The sequence below is a fragment of the Apus apus genome, chromosome 1, assembly GCF_020740795.1.
Source record: "Apus apus isolate bApuApu2 chromosome 1, bApuApu2.pri.cur, whole genome shotgun sequence".
Lineage (NCBI taxonomy): Eukaryota > Metazoa > Chordata > Aves > Apodiformes > Apodidae > Apus > Apus apus.
Window position 1 is genome coordinate 191,181,469 of NC_067282.1, and position 13,841 is coordinate 191,195,309.

A 13,841-nucleotide genomic window follows, 5' to 3' on the forward strand; every position below is an offset into this window, starting at 1 on the left:
CTGAAAGAAATCTGCACAGAAGTAGATGGGGAGAAACATTGCTTGGTTTTAGAAAAGGTACATACACACATGCCATGTTCACCTGGTACCTTTAAAAAAACAAGCCACAATGTCACCACTCTAGACCTGAGTCAAGCCTTCCTTGCCATGCCAGTGGGCAATTGTCAACACTGTTGGAGAAGACAAAATTCCTGAAAGCACTGAAAGATGAAGGTGGATTAGACTAGAGGAGATGACAAGTAGGAGCTTTGAAAGGGAAGTAACAGGGCAGAGGCAGCACCAGTCTGCTAAATACTTCCATTTGTTGCTGTTGGTCGTTGTGGGTTTTTTTCAAAAAAATCTGGAGTTATCTGATGGAATCTGCTAATGAAACAAAGCTGGAAGATTCATATTAAAGTAAGAAGGCTTTGAATACAGAAAGGTGACCTTGAACGCTGAGGTAAGAGAAATTCAGCATTCAGAAAACACACTCATGAATTTGCAGATGAATAAAAGGTGCAGCTCTACAGTGGGTGATCACACACCTGAAATTCTGTGGGACAGGCCATCTTGGTGGCAATCACGAGATGCTGCAGAGCGCTTTCGGCTGAAGTCAGACAGACGGTGCCTGCTGCTCTTTTGAATGTGCCACAGCAGACTTGCTGGCTAAGTCAGGTATATCTCATGTGCCAGACAACCAGCACAACAGTACCTGAAAAAAGATACAACCAGGGCACTGCTGAATTGCCTTCCTAATGCACCCTTCCAAAAAAGCATTGATTGTATTGGAACAGATTTTTGCAGTGGAATGAGGAAGATATTAGTGCTACAGTGCAATGCAGAGGGGATATGTCACTCCAAATACTCCAAATTTCAGGAGTGAGCCCTCGAGTTCAAGAGAGATTAAATTAAACTGCAACTAATGAGGAAAAATGCTATGAGGTTCTTTGTGGAATGAAGAGTCTATATTCAAGGACTGACAAGAGATACAGATACATCAGGGATTTAACCTCAGATATTGCACACTGCTCTTCAAAACCATATTGGATTTTCTGACAGGTATCAGGCTAAAAAAATGATGTTCTGTTCCAATTTGTACTAAGAACAACTAAACACTGATGAATCTTGTAACAGAGCACAGTGTCCCATGGCATAAATCCCCCTTCCAAACCTATTCACTATTTTTTAAATGGACAGGTGCCCTGTACAGCTTTTAACCAGACAGCCTTGCACTCCCACGTCACATGTCCCTACTGGCTATTTGTCATCCTCTTAAATCACCCTACTCCATAATTTTTAATGTTGACAACAGCAACATTGTATTTCTGATGCTTTCTGTGATTTCTCCCCCCAGGTACTGGTTATTTCTGCACTCAGCTCTTTGTTACTCTAACAGTAACACTGCTCTGGGCCGGTTACCCTCATGCACATGCTCGTTGCTGTGTCGTGGGATGTTGTGGTGGTGCAGACTTACTGGCTTATTCTTGGGACAGGTCCCTTTAGAAACCTAGATATTGCTCTTCCACTGAGCACTGCTGCTGCTTGGCTAGAGCAGTATCACAAATAATTTTTTAATATTTTACTCAAGAATAAGCTAAAAGGTAAATTTCATACCTGCTTTCTTTTTGGAGATCTGACAGGTATGGTGTCTGTTTCTCACACATCCTGAGCCTACATCTCCTCAGCACAGAGCAGATGCTTGGTAACTAAATTACAGGCATCTTAAGGCCAGCAAGAGGGACAGAAAACCCAGAAGCCATAGAGCCTGTGACGCTCAAGCCTACTCTCAAGCCTGGTTTTCACACTGCAGTGCAGATGAGATTGCCTGTGTGAAATACAGAGACAAAAGAAGTAAGAAGTTATTCAGTGATTCAAGGTCTTGTGCTCAATGGAGAGAGCACTGTAACATGCAAATCTCTTTTTTTTCAATTTGAAGCTAAGCTTCTATTAAGGAAAAAATACCTGTAAGCACTTTTTTACTGGAAAGAAATGTCATTCACAGTTTTCTGTTCCTCATCCATGTGTTGAACATAGACAGCTTTCTTCTCTCACTTGTCTTAGGAAAACATCTGCTCCTTTCTTTTTCCTAAGAAAAAGTCTGAAAGTTTACATGATCCAGAAATGGCAAAAAACAAGTATAGGAACTCTCACTAGCATTTATGGGATTGTATTTAATGTAGGAAATAATTCACCATGAATTATCTTGGAGCTGTGTTCAAGCACTGGTTTTCACAAATAAAACTGAAGAAAACACTTGTTGACTAACACACGTATTCACATCTATTAAAAATTACTCATTTGGCCTTTGTTAAGCAGTTAAGCTGAAGTTCTTTTGTAAAACAATACTACATAAAAATGTAAGCATTCCTGCCTGCTTGCATACAGTATCACTTCTTCCATTAACAGAGGTGGTGTTACAATCAGCCCTAGCAGCACTCGAGAATCACCTGCATTCTATTACCAATGTGAATGATAAAGTCTCAAGATGACTGAGCTAATTTGCCAGCTTCCTGCTGCTGTTCCACCCACACTTTTTTCCAGACATATGTTGGATTTTTTAATCTTTTAAGGTCTTAAACTCATGAACTGACTCAAATCAGAAAACTATTAAAAAAAAAAAAAAAAGCAAACAACAAAACCCACCCAAATTAATGCCTCGTATTTACAGAACAAGGAGATACAATTCAAAGTAGGAAAGTTCCTGAATTTGCTCTGCCTTATGGCTAACTCAAGACTAAAAGGAACTTTAAATTTCATTATTCTTATTCACATTGTGCAGATAGTTCAGTTTACAAACTGGTCAGTATGTATCATTAGTGTGAATGTAACATACCTGAACACACTGAAGAAACTCCAGTTGAGAGGGCACCATCATTACATAAAGATGATTTAACAATTGCTAAGATTGTTTTTAACACCATAAAATAAAAAAGAGGGGAAATACACTTTGTATAATACCGACATTTCCTTTAGAAATGCAGAGTCAGGATGAAAATGAATACAAACCTTGCACATTTCTCTGCTGCACTGGACCCTTCATATATATGAGCAGGAGAAATTCAAACTTATTTCCCACACATTCAGTATTAAGAGTGCAACTGCAACCTGCTGAGCTCCTCCAGATTCCCAGGCTCAACAGCACCTTCCGATGCCACCCTGTGCACGCCCTTCCTTTCATCAGCAACACAGCATTGCAAGCAGAGAAAGCAACACAAAATCAGGCACAGGTTTTACAGAGCAGAAAACATTCTGAGAAGTTTTCAGTCTTAATCCACAGAGGAAAAATATCCACAAACATGCTTTTGAGAACACTTCATGTAATACAGGAGAGACAGCTTTTTCTCCCTTGCTGTGTGTGACAACTCTAACATGGAATGAATGCAAGTTACCTCCACTTTATTTCTGAACAAACAGAACCTGACACTGCTTTGAGAGCACTAAGTGAGAAGCAGGAACTCCATCCAGTAAGGTTTTCTAATTCTCTTGGATCAGATTTTTAAATAATAAGCAACACTTTTAATCTTGCTTTCTTAAAAGGCATGAAAAACATCAATTAACACATCTAGATATCCAACCTTTATGCAAATAGCATTTTAAAACACCACCAAACATGAAGTAAATGTTCACACAATTAGCCAGCTTGTTGTAAAGTATGCATGGTTGCAGGCAAACCTTCAAGAAAAGTTATAGATGGAATTGAAGATAAACTGCAGAGACAAGCACCTAAACCACAGATGTTTCCAGACCATCTGCTGGTGTCCTTTTAGTCATTCCATGGTGGTCCCAAACCATCACCAAACCCCTTTTCCTTCCTTCACGTGACATTATTAGAAGAACCTCCAATGGCTGACAAATTTAAATGTTGCCAGAGATCTCTGTGAACCTTGAGATCTGCTCAGCAATGCCTTGGGAGGGAGATCACTGCCACCAACAGGGATATTTATTAAAAATAAACATAATTAATTAAATTCAAACATTTGCCTTTACAGGAAGACATCAGTAGGAAACCAAAGAATTCACAAGCACACCTCACCATTTCTAAACCTGTGAGCTATACAATTAAATACAATATATGGCATTGCTGAACTCCACACTGGAACAATCAGTTACTTTACAAAAGAAACTCCAAAAAAAGTAACTAAGAAAAAAAAAACCCAACAAACCCAAAACATGACCAGACCTCCACAAACACAAGCACTGTTAACATTTTGACCAACACAGACATTACCTTTGCAAATATGAAAGCATCAATAGTACCCTTTAGTTCCACTGGTACACTGAAGACTTAATAAATTAAAAAAATTGATTTAGGTCTTCCTATTCAAGCAGGACATATAAATTTGACCCAAGTCCACATTTTTCCTATGTAAGATTATTTTTCCTCAGGTCCCAAAGTCTTTTGGTCAATGGTCACCAAGCAATTCAAAGGATCCCACTGCTTTTTCAGTAATATGCCATTGTCTGTATGACATGTCACCTTTGGTTGAATATAAATAGAAATAAATTCTCACACATTCTCTACGTGACATTTGTCATTTTGATAGAGCAAGGGCTGCTTTTTCCCCTTAATTAATTCAACTGCCTCAGCATTTTCAGAAAAGCTCTTTATCAATACCTTCAAGAAGAAAAGCAGTGGACCCAGAATTATTACATTCGAACATTTCATCTGTTTCACAATAGACTGGCTAACATACAAGAAAAGTTGGCAACCTGACTTTTTTCTAAAAATGTTCATCATAAACAGTTGCCATATTTCCTCATCACCAGCAATTAACAGATAACAACTCATTTCAGAATGTCTTATTTTTCAAAATAGTGCACAGGTGAGGTTGATGCATCTCCCTGCCCAAAAGCCTGTCATGAGGTATCCTCACAAACCCACGTGTTGCCTTTTCCCCCTAAAGAAAATGAAGCTGGTACCTAGAATCATCAGTAAGTCTGTTTAAAACAGACACAGCCCATCTAAGTTTGGCTTTGCAGAGCAAGAGTATTAAGACACACAGATTTCCTCCCATATGAAGTTGGATGCTGCACCATAAACCTGCCTAAGCCTACTTCCTACCAAGTTTAACAGTGACCAAAGGGGGTCCTTAAAAAGTTCCCCAAGGGTTTATTGTAAGTTACTGAAACAAAATAATGTTGGCAGAAACATTTTCGCCTTCACACACACCAAAATACTACATTTTCAACCAGCCCCATTCCATAGCATACTGCCACAACCAGCCTCTCTCCAGTGTGTTTTGTGTTTTATTTAAAATGACTTGTTTTCCAAAAACCAAAACAAAGAACTGTCTTAAAAAGAAGCACATTACAGCTTTTACATATTAAAGGCTAAGCAGGCTTTTAATCAGTTAACGCTTAGTAGCCGTTCCTGTACTCCGTAGTTGATTTGCATATCTCAGAATTTATTTGCACGTCTCTAAAGAATTATTTATTTGAAAGGCAGTCTAAAAGATTTGTCCACAGTCACAAGGAAATCAATGGCAGCTAAGGACAGAGAGTAAATCTAAAGAGCCCTTGCTCTGGTAATTAAAAAATATGAAGTTTATACTTAAAATTTCAAAACTTGTTATGTTGCACTGCCAAAGCACTTTGACAAATTTCACACTTAAGAGGCAGGAAAGGTTTACAAAATAAATAGTAACACTGAGGCTTTAAGATAGTTCAGACTATTAGTGAACAGCAGGAAATCACAAATCTTAGAAAAAACCCAAAGGACTTCTTCATCTAAAAACATCGTTAGAAATGTGGCATTTTGGAAAAAAATAAAGGTTCAGCCCAACTTTGATTAGAAATGTAAAGATTAGCACTCCAAACAACAGACAGCACTGTCTTCCTCTTGTCTGGTTCTGGTACCAGCTGCACTAAAAAAGAACACTTTTTATTTAGTATATCTCTCCTTAAAAATATCCTCATAAAACATAAATTTGGGGCCAAAACAGACCCAAGGGCCTGCTTATAGTGCTACTTTAGGAACAAAAAACAAAACAAACCCCAAAAACCCCACCTAACTATTGTCTGTTCAATTAAATCTGTATGACAAAATCAAAACAGATAAAGGATGTGTAGCTTTTTTATTTCTTTATATCTACAGAGGGATTTCAGACCAATTTTTTTGGTTATCCAAATGGGAAGTTTTCCTACTGTACATATTATATAAAGTGACAGAGGCAAACACCACTTCCCTACCAAAAATAATCTGCTTCTCACAAACATGGCAAGCCAATTCACAGCCACTGCCACACAAACATAAGCATAGGTTAACACAATAGCTTGAATTCAACCCCAGTGAGTAGCGTACATGTAAACAGAGCCTTCTGAACCAAAACTAGCTTTAAGAAAAACAAACAACCGGTAACAAAACCAAACAATAAACCCACAAGACATTTTTAGCTGGTTTCATGTCATGCCCAAAGCTGTGTTTCTGCGAAAGGTATTTTGCTGCATACATTTAAAGGAGAAAAAAAAAAAGCTGAAATGGAGTATTCTGCATGCCTGATTTCTAGTGCCATGAATTCACCATAGCCTGAATTTTTAATAAGTAATGGTAACTGTTAGTAGGAGAAATATTAAAGTTCCCTTAATATTTCATTACTCTGCCCATTTGGAAAGCATTCGTGCCAAAAATGGTTCCCCACAACCAGGTCTGTGTTAACTTCATATAAAAACTCACCACTTTTACAACCATATTTTGATTTAATTATTGTACACAGGTTAACAAAAACGTATCACAAGTGAAACTAAACACTGGATTTAACAAAAACAATATTCAGAATGGTACAACACGTGTTCATTTTCTCCAGGAAATAATATTACAAGTGTTCATCTTAGGACAATTTAGCCACACTAGAGATAGAAGTTCTGTTAAAATGCAACCGTGGTCTACTAAGCCACTTATTTTAGCACTACAGAATATTTGAAGTCAAGAGTCCTACAGCCAAGGCTTAAAAATTATTTAAGATTCAAACCCCAAAATGTCTCACAGTCAAAACGACAGTATTAAAAAAAAAAACCCACAACAAAACAACCCCAAAACAATTAATTAAAAGGCTGTTGTATATAGTTTTATCCTCTTCATAGCACTCTCTATTCATATAATTGCTCATATCATTGGTAATAGGGTCTGTATCTGGCTTGATCAGGGTGGTGGGGTCCAGGGAGTGGGGCCTGAGCAGGAGGCCCTTGCATCCTTGGAGGTGGAGGTGGCCCCCTTGGAGCTGGCCATATCCCTGGACTCATTCCCCCAGGCTGCGTGAACGGGGGACTAAGAGTTCCTTGATCTTCACTGAACTGTGGCAAAGAGTTAGGATTATAGTGATGGGGAGGGGGTGCATTTACATTTACAGGGGGCCCTCCGTGCTGAGGAGGGGGAGGTCCTGGAGGAGGATGATTCATATATGGTGGCATCTGGGCAATTATATGTCCAGGTGGCGGGGTTATTGGAGGAGGAGCAGAGGTCATTGGTGGTGGAGGAGCTTGGCTATACACCATGTGAGGAGTACCTGCTGCCTGGGGAGGGTGCTGCAGCGGATGGCTTATTGGTGGAGGTGGTGGGGGGGGTGGTGCATAATGTTGCTGTGGAGGCATAATATGATGAGGGTGCGATACCACTGGCTGGCCCTGGTATTCAGGATGATGATGAGCAGGTGCAGGTGCGGGTGGAGGTGGTTCTCGAGCACCTGAATTTGAATCATCCTGAATAGGGACAGTTATTAAGTTGCTGTGTTTTCTGGTTGAAATGCGGAAGGTGTCCTGACTGACCGGGCGAGGCGGCGGCGGAGCCATGGCCATCTCTGCAGGGGGGGCACGGATGTCTTCATGTGGCTGGTTATAATGCTCGTGTGGCACATGCTGCAAAGGAGGTGGTGGCATCATGATGTGCTGCTTTGGCGGAATGTGGCTCATATGATGTTTCTCAGGTGGCATGATGAAGCGCTCAGGAATTTCGGCAGGCGGTGGGGCAATGGGAGGATGCACAGGTTCGATCGGAGGACGAGTAACAGGCTTTCCAGCTCTCATGTGACGGTGGTTGATGTGAGCTTGTAAGTCTCTCTGTGACAGATAAGTTCTCTTGCACCCTTGAACAATGCTACACATGAAGAGAGACCCTCGGACACACTGCTCAATGCGCTGCACAGGTTCATTACAGCTGAATCAGAAGAGAGTATTAGTTTACTGTCATCAGAGAGCTCAATCTGTTATTATTTGTTTTTCATTAAAAATCAACCTGCTTACTCTAATTACTCAAATTAGAACAGACAATTTTTTCACCACTGCAGCAATGAAAGAAACATTTCATTGATTTTGAAGTTTATCTAGATTTAAGTCTCCAAACAAAACTATGAAAGAACGTAAAAATTTCATGAGGTGGAAACAGCGTCAGTTTCTAACACAAATTCCTTCTGCACATTAAGACTTATCAACAGTCACTCTCACTATGGAAATTAAACTCCTGTTTATTCTTTTTCAAATTAGAGCAATCACAGGTTATCCACATAAATACTTAAAGAGCAAAGTAAACTCTCATCTCTTAAAATCCCAAAACATGGTACATAAAACTATAATCAAGTGGTGTAGTAAAGAGTATTCTACTGCCCCTGCTAAATGGTCACAAGTAAGAACCATGTTAATGCAGTATCTGAAACAAGATACTTCAGTTACTTTCCCACATTTCCTTTAATAACAAATCTTGAGAGAACTTACCCTGGACACATTTTGTCTCCCTTTTTCTCATGTAGTATAGCACAGTCATAGCAGAAAACATGCTTGCAAGGTATCTAGAGACAAAAAAGGACTCTGTCAAAACATGGTGCATAAATATCTGTATCACTCTGCAGAACACAGTTCCTCCCTCTAGCACTCAATTTCTAGTAATAACAGTAACTAAGTGGCCTTGGAGGTGAATAGCCATAGTGGTAGTTAGCAGTTTACAGCATCTTTGTGTACACACTTTCTGAAACAGTTTGTGTTGAGTTTGGGTTTTCTTTGGGGTAGGTTTATTAGTTTTTCTTAAGACTTGGTAGAAACATACAGGCAAAAGTTTAAGTCTTGCAATAATACCAACACTAAACATTTCCAGAGCTGCATACCCAATCTAATTACACTTGTGCTGCTAGGAAAGTTTTAAAAGCATTAACTGTCATTAAGTCAGATCCTGAAGTCTCACTTAATTACACATTACACTTAGAAATCTAAAATGATCTCAGGGATTTTGTTATGCTGATTTTAAAGCAACATAAAAGCAAACAGTGTTTTCTAACTTCACTGCAAGTCTTAAAGAGCTTATTTTTAAAAGCTAAGTCATGTAAGGTCCAAACCCACTTTAAAGGTTTTTCTGTTGGCGATGGTGTTTTGGTTTTTTTGTTTAACATTTTCAAGCTTACTTTTTTAAACCAGGGGATAACGTGAAATCAGCCAGAATGATGGAACTAAAACACTTCAGCAATGAAGGCCTCTGGTACCATCCTGAATCTCTTTTGCTGTTTACTCAAGAGGTCTGCTGAAATCAGTAACCTCTAGAGGCTTCACAGACACTGAGTAAAATCTAATTTTACCTAAAAAGAAACTACGAGTGCACCTTCCACTGCGATAATTTCACTCACCATGCGTCCATACATTTTGATGGGTAATCCACATTTATCACAGAAGTGGACTGGTGTATCATCCTTCTCCCCCAGCAAGTTTATCTGATAGGACAGAAAAAGGGGTGGGAGAAAAAAACCTAGCATCACTAAAGCTTCTTATTTTAATTATCACCAACACACTCACTATTTCTGACTTAGTTGAGAAGGAAGCAAGAACACCACAGACATAAGAAAGCAGAGAATGTACTTTCATTCAGCCAAAAGTAATGGAAGTGCTTTTATTTAAGAAGGTATCTACCAGGACTACCTACAGGTTGGTATAATTTACAGAGTCACAGCTTCCTATCCATGACTCTACCTTATAGTCCCAAAAGATGGGTCCAGGGAATCTCCTTTGGTTGCCAAACATTTCACCTCCTTTGCACTCATATCGCTCCTCCTCGTTATAATCAAACTCTTCTGTGGAAAGAAGAAAGAGAAGAAAGGCACAAGCCAACTACAATGCTTTCCTAACTGACACCAGCTGCTACTAGAAGCATGTGTCAGTCTGTACTGAAATCACCAAGAAATGCAATATCATGTCTAATCTGCTGGGCCCTTTCTGCAAACAGGTACAGTCAAACAGCGAGACAATCTGTTTTGGGAATGTGCACCATTTAATCTCTACCATGCAGCAGTACCCCAAAATCTGAAACTTACTTTGCACTTGGACAGAAACTCGGGCTGTAATTCTCCAAGGCTGAATTAAAGCCTTGAACAATGTTGCAGAATGATCTACTTCCCTACTGCAGGGCTAGTACTGATATTAACTTACCTTCATCACCAGCTTGTGTCTTTGAAGGCATCCTGTTCATACTCCTTGGAGCTCGAGGTGCAGGTTTGGCTTTATTGGTCTGTTTTGAGATGAGCTTTATAGGGATTCTTCTACGAACGTCAAGACCACCCAATGATCCTGAACTATTTGTTCCTTGCAAATCATTGTCTATGGAAGAAGAAAAAAGTTTATGTTAAAAAAAAAAGTTTTTTTTTTCAGTTAGCTAATAGTTTCTAAAGGGATAAATATTAAGAGTTCTACAAAAAATAATTTTTAAAGCTTGTCTGAGACTCATACAACATGTCAAAGTTTAATCACTAGAAAATAAGTATCTTCCCATACAATTTCTTCTAGAAGTCAAGTCATAAAACTGTACTGGGAACAAATGTGATTCTAGGAAATCTAGTTGTAAAAATAAAGCTATTTTTAAAAGTGAGCTAGTCTGTCATTTCTCCATGACAGGAAAAAAGTATTAATTGTATAGTTCTTCTCACAGCCTGAACAGTACTGAAGAGTCAATTCTTTGTACAACCTTGACAACACAGAACCTCTCATGAGAAAAGATCATTTTTACAATTCATGTAAATTGTTTATTATAGTTGGAAGGAATCCCATTTCCATGTTAACTCAGCATCTTGACGTATCAGTTAGAAATTTAGCATAAAGTATCACAAAGTATCAGTACTTAAGAGTATGCAGTGATATCCTTGCTGAACTGCAAATTATTGGTTCCCCACTACATACAGAACTCTCTTTAACCAGATTGAAATCTGAGTACCAGAGCAAAGGAAACACGAAATAGCCTGGTATGTGGATCAGCAGATGTAAGTTCCAAGAGATAATCTAGACGGGATATTGCAAAAAGCTACACCAATGAAGGGGATACAACTCCTGCCAGTCAGTCTACCTTAAATCACTGCATAGCATCTCATTCACTCAAAAATAAAGGTATGTCCCTCAGGAATCTACCCAGCTCACGTTCATTTTAATAGAAAATGCCATTTTGACAGGTGTTTCAATGCAGGACTCAAAGGGGATGCCACCAGCTGCTGCAGAGAGTGAGCCCTGCCATTCCCTTGCTACAGCACTGCAGCCCCAGAGTGATCACCTAGGCCCCAAAGGATTCTGGCACCAAAGCATCTGGGCAGTGAAATCAGGGCCCCATTAGCATAAATCTGCATGACGCCTCACAAACTAGTCCCTCAAAGCCTATAACCACCCCACACAACACAAGCAGGAAGAAAAAAAAAATTAGGAGAAAAAAAAAATTGCAAGAGGAGACTGCACTAAGTTATTCAGCAGCTACCACCAAAACTAGGAACTGCAACAAAGTTTCACATTTGGACTGTGGCCTGACAGCCACTTTACCTCAAAATCAAGAGCCCTCAGTGTCCTCTGACAGAGCAAAGGTATTTAACCCCTCTTAGCACTGCAGTTGACTCATTTTGCTCTGAACAGCAATATGTAAAAAGGCAAAACGAAGGGAGCCTGGTTTTACTTTTCCTCATTTGTTGCTTTTGTTTAGGCTGTCCTGTAGGCTAAACAGACGATCCAGCAATCATGCAGCTGTGACACCAGGCCGCCCCAGAGCCTGCTGGCCCAGGACAGCAGAGATAACAATGCTAAACCTGTTCTCCATTTGTTGGGAAATTCCATTCCATACACAAAAACACAACGCCACAGACCAGAAAAAGTCTCTGCAGGACCTCAATCCGTTTGCAAATAGGGATAACTAGAACAAACTAAACAAACACACAGACAACTTGTGTATTATTCAGTCCACTGAACTGCCAATAGGGAACAAGTCACTTCTGATGCTTTTGTTCCATATAACTTTGCAATCCAGGAACAGTTACATGAGTTAGCTACTCAACTACTGCAAATCAGCAGGCTTACTAGTCATTCACGTTTCATGGAAGGGTAATAAATTCCACTCTGTGAAAGCATAACTGGAGGCTCAAGTCCAGAAAAAATATGAAAAATATACCAAAGTTGTTAAGAGGAAGCTCTGAACAGAAGTGATACATCCTGCTGAACTGTCACCTTCATCACCTTTTCAGAACTTTGTTGTATTTGTGGCTAAGAATTCACAAATACAGCTCAACTGCTGTACCTTACACATACATTTACAATGCAGTCTTCGCTAAGGGGAAGACAAAAAAAAAACCAACCAAAACCCCTTCACGTCCACTCATTTATTCACCAGGCTAGGCCAGCACAGCAACCAGCGAAGCACCAAAGCTACAAAGCACGACAAAGTCTCCTCTCCCGAACACAACCACAGAACCAGGAAACACGCGATCGGCACGGATCCCGGGAAGCGCCGCGCTCCCACAGCCCGTCGGCGCCAGCTCCGGGACGCGGCACCGCCCGGCTCCGGGCTGCGGGCTCCGGGCTGCGGGCTGCGGGCTCCGGGCTGCGGGCGCACCGGGATCCAGCGCGGCCTCCGGCAGCACCGCCCGCCGCGCTCGGGGGGAGCGCGATCCGGTGCGGAGCGGCCCCTCCTCAGGCCTGCGGGGAGCGGGGCCGCCGCCGCCGCGCCGGGGGCGAGGGCGGGGAGCGGGGAGCGCGGCGCCGGGGGCAGGGGCCAGACCAGGCCGCGCCGCGCGGGCCGCCGAGACCCGCGGCTGCCCCGGGCCCCGCCGGCGTTACCGAGCGCCGGGCCGCGCCCCGCCGCTGCCCCGGCACCCCCCGGCGCCCCGAGCGCGGGCTCGCCCCGCCGGGCAGCGCGGCGGGGACGCGGGCGGGGCGGGCACGCCGGGGCCTCCCGGCCTGTCCCCTCCTCACCATTGTGGTCCATGGTTCGGCGCGGGGCGCTGTGGGAGCGGAAGGGCGCGGCCGGAAGCGGAAGCGGCTCTGGGGGCGTCAAGAGGCGCGCGGCGCGGAAGGGCTGCGTTACCGCGCCCGGTGCGCGGGGCGGGGGGGCCGGGGCCGCTGTCCCGGCGGGCTCCGCGGCGGCTGCGCGGGGGCTGCTGGGAGAGCGGCGGCGGGAGGGGCCGGGCCGGGCGGGGCTGCGCGGCGCGGCCTCCCTGCGCTCCGGGCGGCCCGGCGGGTCTCGGCGGCGCTGCCGGGGCTGTGTGAGTGTTCCTGGGGCGCGCCCCGCTGGGAAGCGCTGCCGGGGCGGCCCGGGGGGCTGTGGGGCCGCGGCCGGGCCGGGCAGGGCCGGGCAGGGCAGGAGGGGCAGGGCAGGGCAGGGCCGGGCAGGGCAGGAGGGGCAGGGCAGGAGGGGCAGGGCAGGAGGAGCCGGGCAGGGCAGGAGGGGCAGGGCAGGAGGGGCAGGGCAGGGCAGGAGGGGCAGGGCAGGAGGAGCCGGGCAGGGCAGGGCAGGAGGGGCCGGGCAGGGCAGGAGGGGCAGGGCAGGAGGGGCAGGGCCGGGCAGGCGGCGGCTGCAGAAGTAACAGCCGCTTGCTGGAACCACAGACCTCCTGTGCACCCTAAAGCTTCGCGGCAACAGAGCTCGCTGT

At 43.2% G+C, this 13,841-nt stretch overlaps 1 protein-coding gene across 3 annotated transcripts; it reads right to left on the reverse strand.

Moving 5' to 3' along the window:
- Positions 1–6,036: 6,036 nt before the first annotated feature.
- CBLL1 (Cbl proto-oncogene like 1) lies at positions 6,037–13,231 on the reverse strand. Of its 3 annotated transcripts, none has more exons than XM_051641187.1 (6): positions 13,165–13,231; positions 10,378–10,545; positions 9,922–10,019; positions 9,582–9,665; positions 8,683–8,756; positions 6,037–8,128 (listed from the first exon to the last, which is right to left on the reverse strand). In XM_051641187.1, the coding sequence occupies exons 1-6, from the start codon at positions 13,175–13,177 to the stop codon at positions 7,087–7,089; spliced, it is 1,479 nt and encodes a 492-aa protein (XP_051497147.1). In that variant the 5' UTR covers positions 13,178–13,231; the 3' UTR covers positions 6,037–7,086. The 3 variants fall into 3 exon arrangements, with proteins under 3 accessions (XP_051497147.1, XP_051497141.1, XP_051497156.1); XM_051641181.1 differs by having other exon boundaries at positions 9,922–10,022; XM_051641196.1 differs by lacking the exon at positions 13,165–13,231 and adding an exon at positions 12,581–13,156 and having other exon boundaries at positions 9,922–10,022.
- Between the last annotated feature and the right edge of the window lie 610 nt (positions 13,232–13,841).